Source organism: Physella acuta, unplaced genomic scaffold (genome assembly GCF_028476545.2).
Source record: "Physella acuta isolate Inbredline_101_S28 unplaced genomic scaffold, ASM2847654v3 ptg000538l, whole genome shotgun sequence".
In the NCBI taxonomy this organism is placed as follows: domain Eukaryota; kingdom Metazoa; phylum Mollusca; class Gastropoda; family Physidae; genus Physella; species Physella acuta.
In genome coordinates this window covers 14,795-40,031 of record NW_026732057.1, presented here as the reverse complement: position 1 = coordinate 40,031, position 25,237 = coordinate 14,795, and the positions used below count along the sequence as shown (strand labels likewise).

Here is a 25,237-nt window from a genome sequence, read left to right as displayed (position 1 = left end):
ATGTATACTGTAGACTAGTAATAGTCCATACTTCTGCATATAGTATAGATCTATATGGTAAATTTTAATCCGTAAACAGGAAACAGTAGGCCATTTCGGCTATCCTAAATACATTGAGCTCACTTCTATTTATGAACTTTACAATGTAGTGTAGACTTGTCATAACATTCTAATAGGCTACAATAATACTAGTATTACCAGTAGTTGTGTGCTGAATGACTAGGCTTTTGTTTGTTTATGCGGGTCATTGTAATAGCTATTGGAAGCTTCCAGCAAAAGCATGTTTAGTCCGGCAACCGTTGCTACCACAGAATGACCACAGACACGAATGAGGGAGCATGACATGTCGGCAACTTTTGCTGTGTTTGAGGTCTAAGATGTGTTCCGATTGAAAATCCAATACAAATCGTACTCAAAATATACTTTTGTGCTGTATTTATGTGTGAAAATTACATAAAATGACTGTTGTAATGATTGCCAAGTTATTAGTTAATAAATTGTATTGTTTGTTCCTGTTTTGTAAAAAAAAATATTTGGAAAAAATGTCCTACAATCCTGACGGACTTATAAGTACCAATATCTGTTTGGGCCATTAAAAAATATTTAAACAAAATTTCTTTCGACATATGCTTTAAATGTGTCAAAATGATACACACATTGTTTAAGATAACACATTGTTTAAGAAAGAATTTCATTCAGAAACTAATTCCGTAAATAAAGGGTTAAAATCAAACTAATTAAAAAACAAAATAAATTTAAAATTCAAAATTACAAAATTAAAATTTAAAAAATTAAAATCAAATTAATTAAAATCAAACAAATAATCAAATTACGAAACTAGTTTATATAAAATTACAAAACAAAATAAATAAAAAATCAAAATCAAATTTAAAAAATAATAATTAAACTAATTAAAAATAATAAACAAATTAAAATTTAAAATACAAAAATTTGAATTTAAACAATTAAACTAATTAAAACAAAATAAATTTTAAATTTTAAATAAAAAAATAGAAATTAAAAAATTAATAATTAAACTAAAAATAATTAAACTAATTAAAAAATTAACAAACAAAATATAAACAAAGTAATTAAATTAAAATATTAAAAATTAAAATTTAAAATTTAAAAAATGTAAAAATTAAACTAATAAAAAATAAAAAATTAAAATCAAACAAATATTCAAATTACGTAACTAGTCAATAAAAACAAACTCTTTACAAACAAAAAAAAATTAAAAAACTCACTAAAAACTCATTAAAATTACGTATCTAGGTCACCGGTGGTGATTACGTCAAAAGGTCACCGGTGGTGACCTACTGACCTACTCCACCTCCGCCTCACTCACCCTGACCCACCAGCCTCACCCACCCGCTCACCCACCCTCACCCAGGTGGGTGAGTATTTTACTATATAACATGTCTAACCCTCACCCCTCACCCTTCACCCTGCGCCTGGTGGGTGAGTATTTTACTATATAACATGTCTAAACCTCACCCTTATCCCTGCGCCAGGTGGGTAAGTATTTTACTATATAACATGTCTAACCATCCACATCCGCCTCCGCCTCCACCTCCGCCTCACCCAGGTAGGGAGTATTTTCCTATATAACCTTTGCGCCTCCGCCTTCGCCTCCGCCTCACCCTTCACCCACCCCCACCCCCATGCTAACCAAAAGCGACATAATATACTACTCATGCTGTGATCAGTGTTTCTTTCAGACTTTTTTCTCCGGGGGGGGGGGGGGGTACCTGAAATTTTCGGTGGGGCGATAGACCTTCTTCGGGTGGGGGGGGGGGGGGGGGGGACGGGACGGACACTATTAAAAGTTATATAAATTTCATTTCGTTGGGAGTGGGGGGGGGGGGGGGTAGAATATTGTCGAGGGGGGGGGGGGGCTACGGTATGTGTATGTGTATGTGTATGTGTATGTGTATGTGTATGTGTATGTGTATGTGTATGTGTATGTGTATGTGTATGTGTATGTGTATGTGTATGTGTATGTGTATGTGTATGTGTATGTGTATGTGTATGTGTATGTGTATGTGTATGTGTATGTGTATGTGTATGTGTATGTGTATGTGTATGTGTATGTGTATGTGTATGTGTATGTGTATGTGTATGTGTATGTGTATGTGTATGTGTATGTGTATGTGTATGTGTATGTGTATGGGTATGGGTATGGGTATGGGTATGGGTATGGGTATGGGTATGGGTATGGGTATGGGTATGGGTATGGGTATGGGTATGGGTATGGGTATGGGTATGGGTATGGGTATGGGTATGGGTATGGGTATGGGTATGGGTATGGGTATGTCAATGTGTATGCGTATGCGTATGTGTATGCGTATGTGTATGCGTATGCGTATGTGAATGCGTATGCGTATGCGTATTCGTATTCGTATGCTATGCGAATGCGTATGCGTATGTAGACGTAGACGTAGACGTAGACGTAGACGTAGACGTAGACGTAGACGTAGACGTAGACGTAGACGTAGACGTAGACGTAGACGTAGACGTAGACGTAGACGTAGACGTAGACGTAGACGTAGACGTAGACGTAGACGTAGACGTAGATGTAGATGTAGATGTAGATGTAGATGTAGATGTAGATGTAGATGTAGATGTAGATGTAGATGTAGATGTAGATGTAGATGTAGATGTAGATGGGTGAGTGATTAATGTACACTCAAGGTTTTCATGCGGTAGTGTAGATAAACCCGTGTCCCGATATTTATGATCCAAGCGCAGGCATTGTTTACATTTAAAGAACTCACTTTTAGAAAACAAGGTCACGAGTCAAGAATATAGGATTGGTAACGCATGGATGAAACCCTTTTATATATTTCGTCGGACTTTCTTCGATTTCCATGGCAACGCGCTTGGGCGGTTACGCTTATATATATATATATATATATATATATATATATATATATATATATATATATATATATATATATATATATATATATATATATATATATATATATATATATATATATATATATATATATATATATATATATATATATATATATATATATATAAATATAAATATATATATATATATATATAAAGTAATCACACACAATTAAGTTACATTAATATAAATAATTAGCAATCTCGACAGAACGGACTTGCAAACAATAACAAAAATAACGAAGAAAAACTTAGGAATAAACTTAAACCAAACGCTCCTTTGGGTGTTCTAAAAAAAATAATGGCATTAACTAAATTAACACACTATAGATAGATATAATCGGCTATCAACTAAACATGATGTTAACAAATCATTTTTATGCTTGGTAAATGTATATGTCAATATTAAATTTACACTCATCAGATTATAAACTAGAACATTTCCAAAAGAAACATATTATTTGAATTAAAAACATATATTCCGTGTTGACTATATCGATTATATCTAAAAATAAAATAATGTTCACATTGCAAAAGGTCCTATTTACAGTCTATCTACCATATATTTGCTCACAGTAATAAGAATGAATCCTCCCGCTTTTCTTACTAAAAAACGTTACTTTCACACTATACTATAGCAAATCACCCTTAAAAAGATAACCCCTAAAAAACAGAATTCTATTTATTTAGGGCAATAAATAAACGACGGCAATGCTCATTAACATCATTTCCCAGCGCCATTGCATCATGTCTCTAGCTATAACCTCTGCTGTTTGAATGCTGTGCCTCTTTCTTAAACTCTTTCTCCGTTGTTTCTATTGACCGCGCTTGATTTCTCTTGCCTTGTAGTGTATATCTTGTAACAGTCCTAGCCTAACCGTCTACTCGCATTCTTAGAACCTGACCCACCATCTCCGTCTTCTGTATCTGATAGCTAATGTTAACGTGTAAATGAGTGTTCTTTTTAACTGCTCATTTACCAGAACATTCTTAATATTTTCCGTAAGCACGTGTTCCGCATTTTCCAACATTCCGAATCATACATCAGCACACGAAGCACATTACTTTTAAATATGAGTTGTTTGGTAATTAAGCTAAACGTGTCCGAGTTCCATATATATCAACATACTAAAAGATTGGTTAGCGTTCCATGTTCCATTTTTAACACATTGAAGCAATCTTAGCATAGACGACAATACCAGTAATAGTAAAATAATCAAATATACAAACATTATAAAAATAAATAAAATACAGAAATATATTTCGAAATTATTTTAGTCAACTTGGAAATGTCTAAAGTTCATGTTACTAAATGTGTATCTTGCATTTTGATTTTGTAAACCTTTAACCATGTTAATTAATGTTTTCCTCTGATCATGGTTTATTTTTTCATCCGTAGTTAAATTTTCAAAAAGAACAATTCTATTGTTGCATTCTTCCAACAATTCTTTAAAAGGTCCAGTCTGTTCTTCACAAAACGTCTTTAAACTTAGGGATGATTGACGTCTAAATACATCTCCATTTGTCATGACTATTATACCATAATCTTTTAAGAAACGTTCTCCTAGAAACTGTTTAAGAGCCTCAACAATTTTTATTTCTTCTCTTGATAAGCGGGATCCCAACTTAATAACATACAAAAAGGCATTGTAACCATTCTTGACAGTTAAAAGGATGTCTGTTAGCGATCTAGAAATCAAATCAGCTCTTGATCCATACCAATCTATGCCGTACCCTTCCAAACAGTCAACAACTTGAATATGGCAACCCATAAATTTGCATTCGCCAAGCACAGGAGAGGTGCGACCTGGGTTAGAATGCGATATAGGAATATAAGTTCTAAACGCATCTTTGTTAAGAATTGAATTTCCAGTTAAACTCTTTCCACTCTTGAATGGTCCCATTAACATTATATTAATTTCTGTAATGGCTAGTTTTTGCTGAAACGAAATCAATAAATAAAAAAGTAAAAACAAACCAAACGTGAATAGTAAACACAAACGCGAACGCCAACGCCAACGCGAACTCGAACACAAATACAAACCTAAACGTTACCTTGGACGCGAATGCTGACGTAAACGTAAACGTGAACGTGAACGCAAATGCAAATGCAAATGCAAATGCAAATGCAAATGCAAATGCAAATGCATATGCAAATGCAAATGCAAATGCAAATGCAAATGCAAATGCAAATGCAAATGCAAATGCAAATGCAGAAGTAGACGTATACATAATTATACAAATACATTTGCATACATTTATTTTTATATTAAAATTTAATTTTACATTAAAATTTAAAAGAAACTTATTTTCAATATTTTCAAAAGGTGTCATCCACTTTCGACGTCCACAAAAATTTAGTAGACCTTTCACTACATGATTCCAAATTACTTATTCATTTACATGCAATGTGTACATTAACTAACATTGTGATATAAGATTTGATATTTTCAGTAACATCTATTGTAGGCTTAAATAATAATTGATACTTAAACTTTTCCAAGATGTCCCTCAGTCTACGGCGTGTTAACTTTCCCTGCAAATGTGCTAAGGTTATCTAAAATTGTTGAAATAGTGACCGCGCATGGAAGCTGTGTACCCTGCATCTAGATTTTAAAGGCTTTTTAACCCACTATTTGTTATTAAGATTCAGAGATTGTAGTCAGTCATGCATCCAACTTTTTTTTATTGAAGATGCTGTCTAGCTATCAACGACTGTATGGGTCCTGGCAAATTCGGCTAATCAATGTGACGTCATTATATTACTTTTACTAAATTGTATGCTGCATGTGTTTCCATAACAAACCGCCTCTCCCCCCTTTTTTGTGGTGGCGCTGACCTTTAGCCTTACACACCTGACCAAGTGAGCGCATTAAACACGCGCTGATATTTAAATATGTAATTGTAACATGGTTATTTTTGAGTTTTTAATTGAATTTTTTTACTAGATTTACATCATCTTAGGCTTTGTCACAAAATAATGATATAGGCTTACTATGATTTAGTTACAATTGTTTGAAATGTTTAAAATAAACATGAAATGCTAAGAATTGTTTGTGAAAATTGCCACGATCATTGCCTCATCGACTCCCGCTTGTAAAAAACAATGCTTTTTATCTTAAGCGGGTGGTAAACATCTACATTACTGATACATTAACCACGAGAACTGTCGATTTAGTGTATGATCTGCATTTTATATGCCTTTTTAAATTTATGTTTTAAACTATCAGATTAAGTATTTTGTGGTTTAATGTGGACGACCAGCTTGGCCCTGAATCCCCCCCCCCCCAATGCACATGCATCCACAAAAGTCGATTTCCGTCCGTGTGTCCGTCATAAATGGATGACCCTTAGGAATAGATGGAGAGAAGATATAAAATATATGAATGGTACCGAGTACGTGAAAAATACGTAATTCACTTGTTTACAGAAGGCCCTAAATGTATCCTCTATGAAATAAATCTTATTTTGCATAGGCATCCTACTGAAACCTAAATGTTTGGATGACGAGGTACATTGCATCCAGAAAAGTTTGCAAAACGAGAATTACAATTGTATGTAGTTGTTTTTTTTAAGAAGATTGTTTCTTCAATCATATAGAGGTGTTTAGTTAAATATTCTCTGCAATGTAATACATTTGGCTAAACAACACACGAAAGTTCTTAAAAAAAAATCAGAAAATGTATGCGAACCCTAAATCTGAAACCTAAACCTAACACAAATTTTATTTATAGCCCTAAGAAATCTCTAATCCAAACCCAACGATAGAAATATTAATAGCCTAATGCTTACTTAAGTTATGAACAGGCTAATGTAAAAGTGTTATGTTTGCACGGATCACAAAATCGAATAATCGCAATTATTTAAACCTGGTTCATAAATAGTATTTTTTCTAACAAAAGCAAATAACATAACTTTCCTTTTGTGAAATACAGGCTACCATATGCTTAATCGGTTTTTTTTTTTTAAATCTATCATAAATCGAGAACTATCATAATAACCACCAAGATGTTTTTTCCCAACACATATATTATATGTATAATAAATCTTCTGTTTAAAAAAGAAATGCTTTAAAGATTTAGATAAAAATTAGTTACCAAAAAATAAATCCTACCTTTACTAATCCGATATTTGGCGATTCCTTGAAAACTTCCATCTATAAATGTAAATATATCAATTACTTTTTTTTACTGATTATATTATTTGAATTTCGAAGATCACAAAACTATTTAAATTCAAAATTGGTGTAAATGGCCGACAACGTGCAGTAAAGATTAACGAAGGAAAGAGAACTAAACTAACGTTTGTCCATTAACATTGCTTTTTTCTTAAAGTATATTTTAAAAAATCAAACTAAATCGTAACTTTAAGTTTTAGTGTCTGAGCTTAAAGCTTGACATGGTCTGTAAATTTATGAGAATTTTTGTTCAATATAAAATTGAAAACTACATTAAAGTAGAAGTCATCCTATACAATTAGTATTGCTAAAGCTTATCGCAAAAAATTGAATAAAACTATAATACATTGTTTTTGTTACGTACAACACTGTTGTTTACCTGTTTATCCAACAATATTCTCGGGCTAGCTACTTCTTTATTATCAGACTTCTTATTTACTGCTGTATCATTTCCAACAGCTTGTTTAGATTCATTATGTGTATTTAACCCTTGTGCTTCTTCGAAATGGGTTTTCGTGTATCTTCCATTTTCACTCCCTAAATTAACCACTATTTGAAATAATCTTTCCCTTTGCCTTCGTCGTTGGATTTTGTCAGTTGTATAGTTGTCAAAAAGAACGATTCTATTATTACACTCTGTAACTAATTGCTTAAAAGCTCCACTTTGTTTTTCACAATACTCGTCGATGCTTAACTTGTGCTGAAGACTAAAATCGCCTCCGTTTGTCATTAAAATGATGCCATACTTTCTTAAGAAATATTCTCCTAAATTATTTTTGAGGAACTCAATATAAGATGTTTCACTTCCAGCTAAGTGATTCCCAAACTTTAAAACAATAAGAAATGCATGGTAGCCTTCTAAGTTAGCGTACACAACATTTTGCATTAATGCACGAAATTTTTCAGTTCCATCTTCCGTATGTAATGTTTCGTTAAAAATATCGGGAAAATCGAGAACTTGTACTTCGCGGCTCCAGTATGAACAGGTATCAATTTTTGGATAGCAAGAAGCTGTGAACGTATTTTTGTATAATATTGAATTGCCACTTTCACTTTTTTCATGTTCATTTTTTCCAATTATTATTAAACACATTTTTTTTGGAAATTGAAATAGATTTCTCTGAAATACAAAACAAACAAAAACAATTAAAACACTTCATTTTTATTTTCTCCTATACGTATAGAGAAAGTATTAAAATCGTGCAGACTCCCCCCCCCCCTAAAATGACGTCACACCTCAACCTACAATCCCCCTCAAAATTGCAGTTAAATTTTTTTAAAACATTGATATTTTTCCAAAATCTTGTCTAAACTATTACAATTTATCAAAACAGTTATCTAAAACGCGAAATAACGTCTAAAATTCGTTTTCTAACATTGCTTTTTTATAATGCAAAAATGTGACGTCGCAGCATCTGACACCCCCCCCCCTCCTTCCCCCTCATCACACATCGTCAAAAAATTACGGACTCCCCTCCCCCTACCGAAAGTGGAACTTATTCTACTTTTAGTTTTTCAAAAGCCTATAACTTGAATACTGTTTCAGATAGATAAACAAAGTTTCACAGATAAGTAAAAGTTCTAATTTTCTACCTTCGTTCTAGTTTTGAGTATATTCCGAAAGTAGTACTTTACGCTATTTCCGATTTCTCAAAAAAAAAAAAAAAACAACAAAAAAAAAAAAAAAAAAAAAAAAAAAAAACAATAAACAAAAAACAAACAACGGATATCTATATATATAATTCTCTTCTGGGAGCCGTTAGAAAACAAGCTGCAAGCGCCTCCTTGCAGTCCCCTCTCTTTCTCTCTATCACTATCACTACCACCCCCACCCCACCCCCACATTGTCTGGTGAGCTGTGGTCACGCTGTTTACATTTTACAATCATAGAGACGGGTTTGGTGAAGGCTATTAGGGGCAGCTAATTTAGTTTGAAACGATTTTAAACTTAGAGGAGGTAACTAAGAGGAGGCTGCTTTCACGTGGGGGGGGGGAGGGGGGTTTAGTGTTTTTAAGCAAATATTATCAGTGGCAGCATTGGTACTGTCAAATTCACAAATTATAAATTACTGAAAAGTAGAAAAAAAAAACAACTAAATAGCGGCGTATGATACGCAGCGGGTCGGCTCGTGAATTTATAAAGTATTAATATTCTGCACTACTATACACGTATTGTTTGCTGTTCACTTGGTATTCAATTTTTAAAAGGAGATTCTATTCTAATTTTAAAAAAAAATTAAGTATGTAAAGCTGATTAAAAAGAATGTCAATGTGCCGAGTTGCCATCCCCGTAGTGTTCTATAAGAATATGCGAGATAGGTTAGGAGAGATCACTTAGGCTTAAGTGTTAAATGTTTTATTTTTCTTTGCATGGCTAAATAAAATGTAACCAGCGAAGTTTGAATTCGATGTATTTTTAGACTGTATGACGTTGTTAAGCAGAAAATATTAAGATCGATTTCTTTTGAACCAACTTTTACTGATTTAGGTTTCCTCCCAAAGCCATACAATCCAACGTTTTATAAATTAAATACTTTTTAATATTTTTTAAAGGACGCACTCTTTTTTATTGTTGCGTATTATTTTCGATACAGCATATGAAATTATTATGAGATGAACGTCAATAACATTTAGAGATATATCAGTCATTTAACATTTTTGGAGCCAGTGAACTGTTTAAAGAAATATCTTTGCTTTTTATTCAAGAAGCTGTTCTTGAAGCTTTTTATTTAATAAATGTATATATAGATTTTCATAGACATTGGTTACACAACTCGCAAATGATTATTATTGACCGTTAACAAATTTTTCATATTCGATTGGTCGCTTCGCCATTTTACTCTCCTTACTAACCTACTTGATCGTATACGACATATAAAATATTTTTGTAATCGTGGAAAAAAAAATCGAAATAGTTTTATACCTTCCTGAGAAACAAAAACAAAGACGACACAAAAAACAATAAAGCTTGGCAATCTTGTCAATCTATGAGTGGTAAGTTGAAAAATTGCATGCAAATATGTATTATATATATATATATATATATATATATATATATATATATATATATATATACGAGTGGTCATGATTGGTTCTCCGTATAGAAATCTAAACGCGTGCACAGATTAGATTCATGTTCGAGGTTTATGTGTCACATGTGTTTTATAACACTTTTGATCATCATGAATATAACTTTAGCATGCGGCGTCAAAACGGTATATGACAAGACGGCTCCCGTCATTACGACTCCCGAAACACAGGCTACTGTCGTTTTGGCTCCCGACAATACGCTTACCTTAGAGACCAAGTCTCCCGACGAAACGTTCTCATTGAATATCAATGGGTCGGCGTGGTCGAGTCGGTAAAGCTCATGGTTGCTAAACCGAAAAATCTCGAGTTCGAACCCTCGGGCAGATGAGGCTCGTTAACTGGGGACAGCCACTCTTCTAGGAGAGACAACTCCAAAATCAAACAACTGCTGCCTTGTAGAATGTTCTTGGTTGGACAAAGGCTATGGAAGCAAATCCAAAAGGAAAAGCAGGCTGAAATCGGAGTTAATGGTCACAATGGCGCATAACCAGTTGACACGTATCCTTAATTGTGTTGTAGGGGGATCCCATCCAACACTAAAAATAAGAACGAAGAAGAAGAAGAAGATTGAATATCACACGGTCCAGTGGCACCACTTCATCAATACTCTTTTGAGTTACCTTAGCCAATACAGAACGTTTGCGTTCCTTATTTGGCTAGCTTTATATTTAAATTTATTTTATCTATTATAAGAAATAGTATGTTTTAAATATAAGGGTCGTTTAACTATAGCTTCCATAAATGAGTCGGTTGTAAGCTGTTCCAAAATTTACTGGTGTAAATGAAACATTATCAGCATTTTAAAATTGGTGGAATTTATCTGTTAAGGGCTCGATTTGTTTGTGAATCGCTGTTAGTTAATAAAAAAAAATCATGCAGGCATTTAAAAGATGTTATTGTGGTATTGGGGTTAGGACAAAATGGTTACTTTTTAGCCAATATGTCAGTCATTTTGTCGGGAGCCAATATGTCGTGAGCACATTTATCGTGAGCCTAAATGTTGGGAGCCCATTTGACTGGAGCCAAAAGTTCGGGAGCCCATTTGACGGGGTTCTTTTGACTGGCTATCTTGACTGGGTCGTTTTGTCGGGGGCCGTTTTGATGGGACCGTTTTGTCCCCGGCCGTTTTGACAATGCACCGGCTTTTAGATAGATTTCATCAATCGATATAAGTTTAGTTGGTGCTATTTTTATTATTAAGGAGAGTTAAGGTCAGTTTAACTGGGTATATTACTAAGTTTAGATTGAGATTGGGTAGTGTTATTAAACTAAGAAATTATTACAAATGTACTTGGTTAATCATACTGTTTTTGAGGAATTATTAATTTTTATGGCAATTATAGTGGTTTGTGCATTTGCAATGTGGCTATATGTTAATTATGAAACAAATAGCCTGGTGATAAGTTTAATTAGTTTATAGTTAGCAGATTTCGCGACAGTAAAATTTCATAGTACTTATTGCATTCCATAGGTTTCGTGTATTTGCAAGATACGTAAATTTTTAAATAACGTTAATGTGCGTAATAGCTATGACAGATTGGAATAAATGTTGGATTAATGTTATAGTAGGCAAAACAAGCTATCAGTAGCATGCTATAAATTGATTTACATATTTAGCTTATGTTAAATTTAAAGTCTGTATAGGTGATATGTTTACGATAATGATTCATTTAGTTAACCTAAATGGGTGTTTTAGTGAAGGAGGTAGGCCATAATTAAAATCTCAGTCTTGGAATAAAGGAGATCGATTTTGTAGCGATGTGTGACGAATTGAAAGTGACGTGGGAATAATAAAATGTCGGGAGATTGACATTACCAACCTGCTTATTATTTCCGGTCAAATCTTACTCCCCCACCCTTAATTACCTCCTCATGTCAGTTGCCTATATACAAAATCCCTACCCAAACAACTGTTTACACTTAAATAACACAAATTTAGAAAAAAGGCCACGCCTCTAAAAATACACTATTTGTAACACATACACATTGTTGAAATCCTCTAATTATATTGCAATAGCCTACAACATCGCGTGCGACTGGTACGCTAGTAATAGGTATAGAGAAAGTGTATGGGAAATCACTCCTGCTTTATTTTAGTGTTTACGTTTCAAATATCTTCATTTTGTTCTCCACAAAAAAACTTAAATACACTCTAATATTTGACACCCTGTTGAATAGAACTGATACTCTAGAACTCAATTTAGTCTTTCATTAATAATATAATGTACAGAAGGATTTCTGAACATTAATCTTTAATTCTTTTTATACAACGATCCCCACCCCCATAATATTAGGAGTACCATCTGAAGGTACTATATTTCCAATTTGGTAATATTTTTTTTTACATTTAAGTAACTTTTTAGCATTATTCATCGTTGGATGTGAGTGCTCTTTAATGATTTACAGACCATTAAATTCTTCAGCAAATTCATCTAGCACAAGATCAATATATGTTACATAAGTTATTAACATACTCCTCAGTTGTTTTTTTTGCACTAATAATTTTTTTTAATCGGCTTTATACACGTGGATTTTTTTTAAAAAGCTGTAGATTAACGCGTATCCTTCTACAATCTAAGAAATGCCTGAAAAGTCAATGTTGGGGAGGTTTTTAACTTCAATTTTTAAAAAAATCCGATCAGTATTGGTAATGTTGTTAGTTTTACAACGCAAATAAAATTGAAATAAACATTTCAACGACTTTATGCATTTTCTTTTTTAATAAAAAAAGGAACATAACATTCTTAACATTTTATTTATTTCAGCTAGATAATCTGCAAATGAATTTAATATAAGAGCATCTTGACCAATTCATGTAGAAGAAACTTAGTAGTCAAGTAGAAGTACATGAACAAATCTTGACCGTAGGTCGTAAAGGAAATATTTCCAAACAGAAATTAACATAAGTATTGATTATTGTATGTAGTATTTTACCGCTTTAAAAATTGTCATGAACCGTAAGTTTTAAAAACTCACTCAGAACTACTGATTAACATCCCAAAAGATATTTATTAAACTGACCTTATAACTATTCTAGATATTTAATGCAAGTTATATATATATATATATATATATATATATATATATATATATATATAACACTTAAATTTGAATTATACAGGCCTTCATTTCTCATTTCGTATACAAATTTAATAATACTTACGCTGTATGCTTGAAACATCTTTTAGTTTAATGTGTATTATGTGAATATACAAAACCCACTTCCTGGTAAAAGCATTACTTAGTTCAACTGTTACTGTGAAGATTTGTTCTCTATAACAGGTTATTTATTGATTTGTACCGACTGCGTAAAACTGTTTATTAGTATACCCGCGACGTTCGTGTGCAAGAATACCTGGCGGTGATATTCCCATGGCCTATCTTTTTGGTAAGCGTAAACGTATTTGTTAACGCCGACTGTCGCGAAAACGCGACATACCGATTTAGCGCATAGCATATGTGCATAGGTACATTTATCCTACTGCTGCCGGTCGTTGTGTATTGGGTACATCCAGACGGTTGTATCGGTACCAACGGTCACGTTGTCAAGTCGAAATGTATGACGTCACACTCTCTTGACTCAATCGCATCGCAATTTATTTGACTTCGTGAATTCAGCGTACTTATATTGATTATTATTACTAAATAGATGGTCCGTTTTTACTACAAAAAATACTAATATCTTTATTATTTAATCTTTTATGTATATAATCAGTATAAATCACATATGAGAATAATTTAGGGAGTTATCTTCTGATTACGGTTTGTCGCGTTTTCGCGACATCCGACAATAAGACATAAAATTGTACTCGGGTGCCAAGCAGAGGCGTAGCGACCCTTCCCAGCGCCCGGGGACAAACTTTTCGAATTGCACCCCCCCTCAAGATTTCGATTTGCACCCCCCCCCCCTCAAACTTTTGATTTGCACCCTCCTCAACCTTTCAATTTACTTTTCCAACACATTTTGGCGCCCCCTAAGGTCGGCGCCCGGAGACATATGTCCCCCCCCGCCACCCCCCCTCCTCACTACGCTACTGGTGCCAAGCAGGTATAGCGAAATAAAAAGCCTCGCAAAGCTGTAATTTCTTAAAGTATGGTTATAAATAAGTGAAGAATTTACAATATTGTCTTCACCTATATATATATATATATATATATATATATATATATATATATATATATATATATATATACTTTAGAACGTTAGGGACCATGTGGTAGGTGAAGTAGAGTTCACGTATTTCATTGACATTGGCATATATATAGAGAGAGCGATACTGGAATAATGTGATCATGCTGTTGGGTACAACATAACTAATTTAGCTTTGAAATAGCATTGTAAAATATTAGGAGAAAATTAAAAATAAATAGACAACAGGAAGTGAGGTGGTGGACCACTATCCTGGATATTACCAAAGAAGGGTCTTCACAACGAAGTTGACAATAATAACACTGAGCATAGACCTACACCTCGTAATAAATACAGTAAGGTTGAATACTAACAAAAACTATCCATTGCAGTGCTATTGAATACCTACATGAGTGGCATTATACTGGCATTTAGTAACGACAGCAGTTTTATTGCATACCCACATCTTCAACACTGAGTACTGTTATCAGTGACACTAAGCACCCTCTAATTCAGCACTAAGTACCAACAGTAGTGATACTGAGTACCTACTTCCAAGGCTGAGTACCTACAGAAATGTTATCGATTACCAATAGCGTCAGCGCTGAGTACCCACAGTTTCAGCACTCAGTGCACATGGCTTCAACACTCAGTACCCGCTGTTTCAGCACTGAATATCCATAGCATTAGCAATATGTAGCTATTGCACTGTCATTGGTAATCAATAGCAGTATCATTCGAGCACAACAGCCGTAGCACGAAGAACCGAAATCGGAAACATTGGGTAGTATCAACATTAGCAGTGAGTACCCACACCAGTGGCACTGAGTACCCACAACAGTGACACCAAGTACCCACAGCTACATTGAGCATGGAAGAATATACAAAGATTGAACAACGGCTGTCATTATTTGACAGTATTTGTTCACGTGCTTTGTGTGAATAGCAAATATAGGTCAATTGAGAAATATGAATCTTTACTAGTTGACCTTGAATAAGTGTTCACGAAAATGACGTAACCAGGGACAACTAAGGCTCTACACATTTAAGAAAGTCCTTTCATATGTTACTGTAGTGTAGTAGAACCACGACAGCAAGGCTTCTAAACACCAATTCATAAAAGTGAGCTGGTGCAGCAGTTATGTAGCTCCATGCCTCAGCTACTACACTAAAGATTTCATGAATTTTTCATCTCCTTGCATGTCCATATGTTTAGTTTGTGCATAGATTTTTAGAGAACTACGTGTCATTAAAAAAAAGGAAAATGACCCGGACTAAAATAAAAAAAAATTTACTGTATTGTCCTTAAGTGCCTGATGTCGCGAATTCGAGAAATACCGTAATTAGCATAAAAAATAAGTCCAAATTTAAAAACAACTATATACATCAAATTTGGTGTCAATATTATGAGAGAAAATCAGCACACATTTTTTTACACGCTTGGAACATAATTCAGGCATTAAGGGTATATATATATATATATATATATATATATATATATATATATATACATATATATATATATATATATATATATATACATATATATATATATATATATATATATACATATATATATATATATATATATATATATACATATATATATATATATATATATATATATATATATATATATATATAGCAATGTATGTTTGTGTGTCTGTCTGTCTGTCTGTCCTTTATGCATTACTACACCTCTCATCACATCGCCTTGAAACTTTGGGAAGTTGTTGAGAATATTCCTGGGGAGGTTTCTGCGAAAAAAAAATATTTCAAATTGCAGTGGTGGCGCCTGGACAGAGCGCGATTTGTTTTTTTCTATATACGGTATATAAAAATACAAGTCTATTTCGGTTTCACACCGTTCATCCGTGTACCATGAAACTTTGGGGAGATGATTAGACCATTCAAAGGTAGGGTTCTGCAAATTTTTATTTTGATATACACGGTATATAAAAAATAAAACTCGGATGCGGTTCATCTGAGTGCCATGAAACTTTAAGAAGTAGATGAGAATACTCTGTGAAAAAAAAATAAAGTTTCTTATGGGCGGCGCAATGTAGGATACAACTTTCGTCAATACACGGTTTGGCGCCCAAAGTTTTAGAGCGACTGTGTTGGCGCTTGGCATCCGTTAGTCGAGCGTCCTGCAGGGGTACTACTGTATTCAGCGGTAAAACCACAACAGGCTTCTAAAAATAACTTTGTAAAGCGAGGAAATCCTTCTGTACAGTTTCGTCACCTTGCGAAAGATGAAAAAATAACTTTTTGAATATGAGGAGCCTACTGTAGAGTTTCGTCACCTTGCAAATGATGAAATAAGCATCTATTATCAGACGATCCAGTCAGAAATTGAGATCGATTATCTAAAAATAGACCATTAGTAACGCTAGCATATTGCATCAGTCACACTGATGTTTAAAAATCGTCAAATAAGTTTTGTTGCGTATTAAAGAAAAAAATCCTGTTCATTTGTGTCACTTTAGCGAATGACGAAATCTGCATCATTGTTTACAGGATGCTATTTGGCACGCTGGGTTATCCTATGAGCACGATGGCGCCTGTTAGTTTTAAGGAGCCAGGGGCCGTTTGCTGCAACTATGCGGTAGTGTAATCGGGGGTGGGGGGCTCCTCTACGTCCCTGACACATGGGTGGTCACCGAAGTGTGTTCTACCTCATTATTTCGGTGAGTGATTAATGTACACTCAAGGTTTTCATGCGGTAGTGTAGGTAAACCCATGCCCCGATATTTATGATTTAAGCGCAGGCTTTGTTTACATTTAAATAACACAGTTTTAGAAAACAAGGTCACGCTTCTAAGAACATATGATTGGTAATGCATTGGTAAGATCCTTCTAATATATTTCGTCAGAATTTCTTCTATCCCCGCGGGAACGCGCAGGGGGCGGGTACGCTAGTATATATATAAAGCAATGTATGTCTGTATGTGTATCTGTCTTTTTGTCTTTTATGCATTACTACACCTCTCATCACATCGCCATTAAACTTTGGGAAGTTATTAAGAATATTTCTGGGGAGGTTTCAAATTCGCAGGGGTGGCGCCCAGGCGCGATTTGTTTTTTCTCTATATACGGTATATAAAATAAAAGTCGATTTTGGTTTGACAGCATTCATCCGATCGTCGTCAAACTTTGAAGAGTTCATTAGAACACTGCGGGGAAGGGTTCCTTTAAAAAAATCATTTTTACTTTCTCGACATTTTACACCACCTTGAGTCTGAAAAACATATTTTTGCAATCTTGTCAGTATGTCTGTGTGTATGTCTGTGTGTATGTCTGTGTGTGTGTCTGTGTGTGTGTCTGTAAACACGTTAAACTTGAGTACCGTTACAGCTAGGTTGATGAAATTTAAAAAATAAGTATTTTATCAAAATGGTAGATCCGTATCAACTTTTGAACGATTTTCGATAACCGGAAGTGGTACTTTTTTACTTTGAATTTTTCAAAAGCCTATAACTTGAGTACTATTTTAGATAGATAAATGAAATTTCACAAGTAAGTAAAAAATCTAATCTCCAACCTTCTATCAAAGTTTGAGTAATTTCCGTTGACCAGAAGTAGTAATTTACGCTATTTCTGATTTAAAAAATAACGCATGTAAATTTATAAAGTACTAATAATATTGCGCACTATTATGCACATTTTGTTTTGGCGTTCGATTGGTGCGCAATTCTTTTTTTCTATGAAATTCTATTCTATTTTAAAAAGTTTAAGTATTTAAAATGGATTGAAAATCATAACTATATCCCGAGTTCCCATCCCCTGTTGTTTTATATAAGAATATTCGAGAAAGTTTAGGGGAGATCACTCTCGGTTTATTAATATCTCAAAGGCGGCGCCACGGGAGGATGCGATTTTACGCTATGTACGGAATATAAAAATAAAAATCGATTTTGGTTGGACAGCGTTCATCCGATCACCATCAAACTTTGGTGAGTTCATAAGAACACTTTGGGGAAGGTTTCTGTAAAAAAATCATTTTTAATTTCGCAAGGGCGGCGCCACGGGAGGGTGCGATTTTTCTCTATATACGGTATATAAAAAATAAAAATAGATGCGGTTCGACACCTTTCATCAGTGTGCCATGAAACTTTGGGGAGTTGATGAGAATACTCCCAAGAATGTTTCTGTGAACAGAAGAATGAAAATATGATGTGAGTGGCGCCTGCAAGGGTGTGATTTTCGTCAATACACTATTTGGCCGCTAGAGTTCCAGAGCGGCTATGTGAACACGTGACATCCGCTAATCGTGCGCCCTGCATTGCGGGTACTCAGCGTAAAAAATTCAAGAGGCGCAACAGTCGGTGCCCCGTAGATAACACGATCCGAAGCACCCCGGGCTCCCCTGCGAACACTATGGAGCCTACGTTTATTAAAAAAGGCTATACACGAAAGACAAGATGGCCAACAATAATCATTGACTATATCGAACCAGACGCGTCCCTCGGTGCCCTGCAGGGTTCAATTTGGGACCCTGTGCTTTTCCGTGAGCGCAATGGCACCTCCGTTTGTTCTGAACAGTGCGGTAGATAATGGATAAGATGGGCCGTTACAGTCCCTCACTAATTTGAATCATGCTTGTAAGCCGGCGCGCTGGTAGGGTGCGATCTGGCTGCAAACAAAAATTTCAGTTTCGGACCTCAAATGCTCACGCGGGCTGCTGAGGGCCCTGTAATACGTTTTCTTTTTAATAATTAGAAACATTAAACCATGGTTAGATTATTAACACTTAGTTGTTTCCTATTGTCCGTAAAACATCCTAAGAATTCCAAAAGCCTACAGTTCTCAAAATAATGTAAATATTTACGTAAAAAGTTAAGTTTAGAAGGGAAACTCAAATAAAAAAAAAAAGTCACACTTCTAAAAATAATTGTAACGCGCGGAAATCCTCTGTACAATTTCTTCACTTTGCGAATGATGCAATTAGCATCTATTTTTAGACGATCCAATCAGAAATTGAGGTCGAGCTTCTAATAATATACAATTAATAACGCTAACAAATTGCATCAGTCACACTGATGTTAATTAACACTTCAACAAATAAAATGTACATGTTAAAAAACCCTGTTGATCTGTGCAACTTTAGCAAATGATGAAATCTGCATCATTGTTTCTAGATAGTATGTGGCGCTCTTGGTTATTCTGTTAGCACAAAGGCACTTTGTTATTTTTAAAGAGCCAACAGCCCTACGCTGCGCCTCTGCGGTAGTGTTATTGGGGGGCTCCCGAGAGTGCCTTTTTACGTTTCTGATACATGGGTGGTCATGAAGTGCGTTCTACCTCATTATTTTGGTGAGGGATTAAAGAACATTCAAGTATTTCATTTTGTAGTGTAGGTAAACCCGTGTCCCGATAATTATGATCCAAGCGCACGCATTGTTTACATTTAAATAACACAATTTTAGAGAACAAGGTCACGCGTCTAAGAACATATGGTTGGTAACGCATTGATGAAATCCTTTTAATATATTTCATCAGACTTTCTTCTATCCCTGCGGCAACGCGCGGGGACGGATACGGTAGTACATATATATATAAAACAATGTATGTGTGTGTGTGTGTGTGTCTGTCTGTCTATTATGCATCACTACACCTCTCATCACATCGCCGTGAAACTTTGGGACGCTGTTGAGAATATTACTGGGGAGGTTTTTGTGAAATTTTTTTTTCAAATTCGCAGGGGTGGCGCCCCGTTAGGGCGCTATTTGTTTTTTTTCTCTATATAAGGTATATACAATTAAAAGTCGATTGCGGTTTGAAACTGATCGCCATCAAACTTCGGGGAGCTGATTAGAATTTCTAATTTTGCAAGTATCGCGCGCCGGGAGTTGGAAAAAAAATATGTACTTAGCGTTGATTGATAAAGTGCATTAAGATAGGTCAAACACAAGTTTTTTAAATAAAATAATCTATTTTATTTGAGTCAGGCGTGTATGCCGGCGCCCTGGTAGGGTGATATTTCGCTGTAATTCATTTTTTTTAATAATCAGAAAAAAAATTAATCAAGTTTGGATTATCAAATGGGATTTTTCTTTTTAAAAAAATCCAAACAGTTTCGTTCTTTGCGAATGATGCAATTAGCTTATATTTTTAGACGATACAATCAGAAACTGAGATCAAGCATCGAATAATAGACCATTAGTAATGCTCACATATTGTGGCAGCCACGCTGTTGTTTAAAACATGTCAAATACATTTTTAAAATACATTTAAAAAAATCCTGCTCATTTGTGACACTTAAGCGAATGACGCAATCTGCATCATTGTTAAGTGGAAACTATTTGGCACTCTGGGTTATCCTATGAGCACTATGGCGCCTATGTTAGTTTCAATTAACCAAGGGCCGTACGCGGCGCCTCTGCTGTAGTGTAATTGGGGGCACCTAAGAGCGCCCCTCCACGTGTGTTTTGCCTCATTATTTTGCTGAGTGATTAACGAACACGCAAGGTTTTCATTTGGTAGTGTAGGTAAACCCGTGTGTCCGATAATTATGTTTTAAGCGCAGGCATTTTTTATGTTTAAATAAATTAGTTTTAGAAAACAAGTTCACGCGTCTAAGAACATAGAATCGGTAACACATTGATGCAATTCTTCTTATATATTTAGTCAGACTATCTTATACCCGGGACGGGTACGCTAGTATCTAAATATATATATATATATATATATATATATATATATATATATATATATATATATATATATATATATATATAAAATTCTCTTCTGGGAGCCGTTAGAAAACAAGCTGCAAGCGCGCGCCTTGCAGTCCCCTCTCTTCCTCTCTACCGCTACCCCCCCCCCCCCCTCACTTGGTCAGGTGAGTGTAGTTCACGCTAAGCTAAATGTTTAGTTTGGTGACGGCTATTAGGGGCAGATAATTCAGTTTGAAACTATTTTAAACTCAGAGGAGGTAACTAAGAGGTGACTGCTTTCACGGGGGGGGGGGGGGGGGGGGGTTAATGTTTTAAAGCAAATATTTTCAGTGGCAGCATTGGTACTGTCGAATTCACAAATTATGAATTACTGAAAAGTAGAAAAAACAACAACTAAATAGCGGCGTATGTTATGCCGCGGGCCGGCTCGTATATATATAATTCTCTTCTTGAAGACGTTAGAAAACAAGCTGCAAGCGCGCCTTGCAGTCTCCTCTCCTCCTCTCTATCACTACCACCCCGACCCCCCACTTGGTCTGATGAGCTGTGGTTTACGCTAAATGTTTACAATCATAGAGCCGGGTTTAGTGACGGCTATTAGGGACAGATAATTTAGTTTAAAACGATTTTAAACTTAGAGGAGGTAACTAAGAGGAGGCTGCATTCACAGGGGGGGGGGGTGTAGGGTAGGGGTTGGGGGAAAGGAGTGGTTAGTGTTTTAAAGCAAATATTTTCAGTGGCAGCATTGGTACTGTTGAATTCGCAAATTATGAATTACTGTAAAGTAGAAAATAAAACAACTAAATAGAGGCGTATGATACGCCGCGGGTCGGCTCGTATATATATATATATTTATATAAAGCTAAAACACAAATATCTCTTAATTTTAGGTGTTGGCAAGTTGTTTTTTAGTTGGACAGATACTAGGAGTCTAGATTGATTAGATTAAATATTGAAAACTTTCTGTTACCTTAAAAAACTGTTGAGAAAAAAATTGTTTGCTCTCTTTTTTAAGTATTTTTTTTTACCTGAGCCTACCATCTTAAGCAAGCCTAAATAAAATAAATCAATATATTTTCATCGGGTTCAAAACACATCATGTCAATGTTAAAATTTTTGTTTATATTTCCGTCACAGAAAATACACAGTGCCAAATAACAACACAAGCGATTGGTTCTAATTCATTATTATTGATTAATGTATTATTTATTTGCGGTTCAATCTCAGAAAATACTTCAGAAAGAAATCGATGTTTTTAAAAGGCAAAAACACGTATTGTAAGTTGAGGCGTGACTTCTTTGTAGATGTGAATGTTAAAGTTGCCTTTCGGGACTTGGCGGGACACAGGGCAGGTAAAGTAGAGTTCACCTGTTTTTGTGACCTCAGGGTATGAAGGGGTAGCGTTGTTAGACACATGTTCAGCAAAAATCGTTGTTTTGAAAAACTAAATTATGTTGTCTGAGGTGTGAAGTCTTTTTAAAAGTGGGGTCTACATAAACTGTGTGAAAGGGGGAGGGGAAAGTTAAAAATCGTCAAACAAATGTAACATCATTTGTGGATGACCGCCGAAATGCACAGTTATCCAAGGATAATGGATTGTCTAGCTTTAGTTTAAATTTACCAACAACATTATTATATTTTCATAATTATTTTTTTTGGGTCTGATAACGCCTGCTAAATATATAGTGTAATGACATAGAAATAAATCTGTGTTCTCAGAAACAGTAGTCGAAACTTTTAAAAGTAAACGCAAATTATTAATTTTGGTTTTTTTTATACATGTTGGGAATAAAATGTATAATAAGCGTTGATTGATAAAGTGCATTAGGATAGGTAGAACACAGGTTTTTAAAAATTAATCTATTTTATTCGTTTTATACAATGTATGTACACTAATTCTTATTATTAATAAAAAATAGTTTAGAAACTATTCCGAAGTGTCCACTATGTTTACGTTTATGTTTGCGTTTACGCTTGCTTAGACATTAATGTTTGCTTTTATATTTTCGTTTCCCTTTTTGTTATAGTTTATGTTTCCGTTTGCATTGTTTTCTGGTCTGTTTGGTTTATGCTTCCATTTGCGTTATTGTTTGCGTTTATGAATGCGTTTGTGTTTTCATTTCAGTTTGAATTGATGTTTGCGTTAATATTTGCGTTAATGTTTACTTTAATGTTTGTGTTTGTCTTTGCATTTATGTTTGCGTTTATATTATAAACCTAATAAGTAACAATTTCGACTCAATGTCTTTGACCGTTAACTAGATTGGAATAATTAATCTTTTTAAACCTGCCAGTAATTGTTTAATAAAAAAATAGTATGCTAAATGTGTAGTGTCGTTGTGATGACCCAAGATTTAATTATATTCCATAGATAAGCGAGAAGTAGGATAGCGTAGGTCAACTAGACATTGGTCAACAGAACTAATAGAATACATTGGAACGAACTGATCATTCACGTGAGATGTTCAGCTGACCACCGAAGCGTCCGTTGGGAGATAGGTAGCGCTCTCGGAGTTAGGCATTTATATTAGACAGTGTAGAAAGCTTTATATCTGTGCATTTGATGTGTTAGTTTTTAACCATCATCAACCTCCCCCACCACTTTTCAGTCCGAGGGCCGCATTAACTATCACATTTCAGTTCGGGGGCCAGATTTTTGCAAGCATGTCTTTCATTTTTCTGGGAAAAGTTCCTCAGCAATCACCGACAAACAATTTTTCCTTGGAAAAAAAAGATCTCCGCGGGCCGGATGAGGGGACTTCGCGGGCCGCATCCGGCCCACGGGCCGTAGTTTGGAGACCCCTGGTATAGAGCAATGCTTTGTTCCATTGATTGAACTCACCTATTCCTGCGAGCAAGAATATTAATAACAACTACGCTATACATTTTTTCCTTCAAAGAAGGCTATACAATTTTAGTATCTCTTAAAAGATCATTTCTTTGAGAAATTAGTATATTATATGTACTGTAGTGGCATAATTACGTAATGACAGAAGGTAATTGAGAGGTGGATGATAACTGCGTGTTGAGTTAAAGTGAGGAAGGTGATGGACCAGGAAAAAAAAACATGTCACACTCAGTTAAAAATTAGATTGAAATTAGTGTTGTGCTCTTGTTTATAAAATTCTTCAGACTTTAAATTGGGTTTATACATTTTTGGTGATCCATTACATATTATGTAACATTAAATGTGTGTGTGTGAGTGTGTGTGTGTGTGTGGGGGGGGGGTAATATTCTGATTTATTTTCCCAATTCATATCAACAGCAAGGATACATGGCAATTTTAATACAATTTTTCATTTAGTTGTATAAAAATACACGAATCTTATTGGTGTAGCATTTTAAAACTTAATAACAGCATTTACCAGAACTGAGTGTTAGAAGATATTACGATTTTTTATTTTAAGGGATTTCAAAAGAACCAGCATTTCACCCAAACACAGCCTTTTACAGTGTCTAAAAACAATGAGATATGAAGACCAATGAAATCAAAAGCGGAATGTCTATATATGTTTTTCTGTGAATTAATAACTGCTATTTGAAAAATAATATTCAAAACCTTTCGAAGTTTAATGGTGGTGGGGTGGTAGTGGGGATTTCCTGGTTTCGGATTTATGATTCACAATATATATATATATATATATATATATATATATATATATATATATATATATATATATATATATATATATATATATATATATATATATACATACACACATTTATATATATATATATATATATATATATATATATATATATATATATATATATATATATATATATATATATATATATATATATATATATATATATACATACACACATTTATTTCATTTATAAACGTATTTGTTAAGAAAAATAAGATCATATATTCAGACTCTTTTGCTATGCAAATAACATATACCAATGGTCCAGATATCAAGCATTTTATTTATATTTTCAAATTGTGTATAACCTTAATTTGATATATTAAAACATTTCCATTCACATGAATCTTAGTATACACATATTGTTTACTAACCACAAATATCTATAGCTACAAATCTCTAGATTATAAGTTAAATAAAAAACTATAAAAATGTAATTTGCTAAATAATTTTATAGCTATATTATTATTTTAAAAAGTCGTGAGATACAATTGATTAAATATATTGAAAATATGTACTCAATTATGGAATTATGTTTTTTTAAGAAATAAAACAAACAAAAGCCAGCACTGTAAAATCGTACATCAGTAAA

The 25,237-nt window shown here is 34.3% G+C and overlaps 1 protein-coding gene across 1 annotated transcript; it reads right to left on the bottom strand.

Annotated features, from left to right (window-relative positions):
- Window positions 1–4,193: 4,193 nt before the first annotated feature.
- LOC131945849 (GTPase IMAP family member 8-like) lies at window positions 4,194–13,479 on the bottom strand. Its single transcript, XM_059306461.1, has 3 exons — window positions 13,350–13,479; window positions 7,476–8,216; window positions 4,194–4,859 (listed from the first exon to the last, which is right to left on the bottom strand). Exons 1-3 carry the CDS (start codon window positions 13,365–13,367, stop codon window positions 4,194–4,196), a joined length of 1,425 nt encoding a protein of 474 aa, XP_059162444.1. The 5' UTR covers window positions 13,368–13,479.
- Window positions 13,480–25,237: the final 11,758 nt, after the last annotated feature.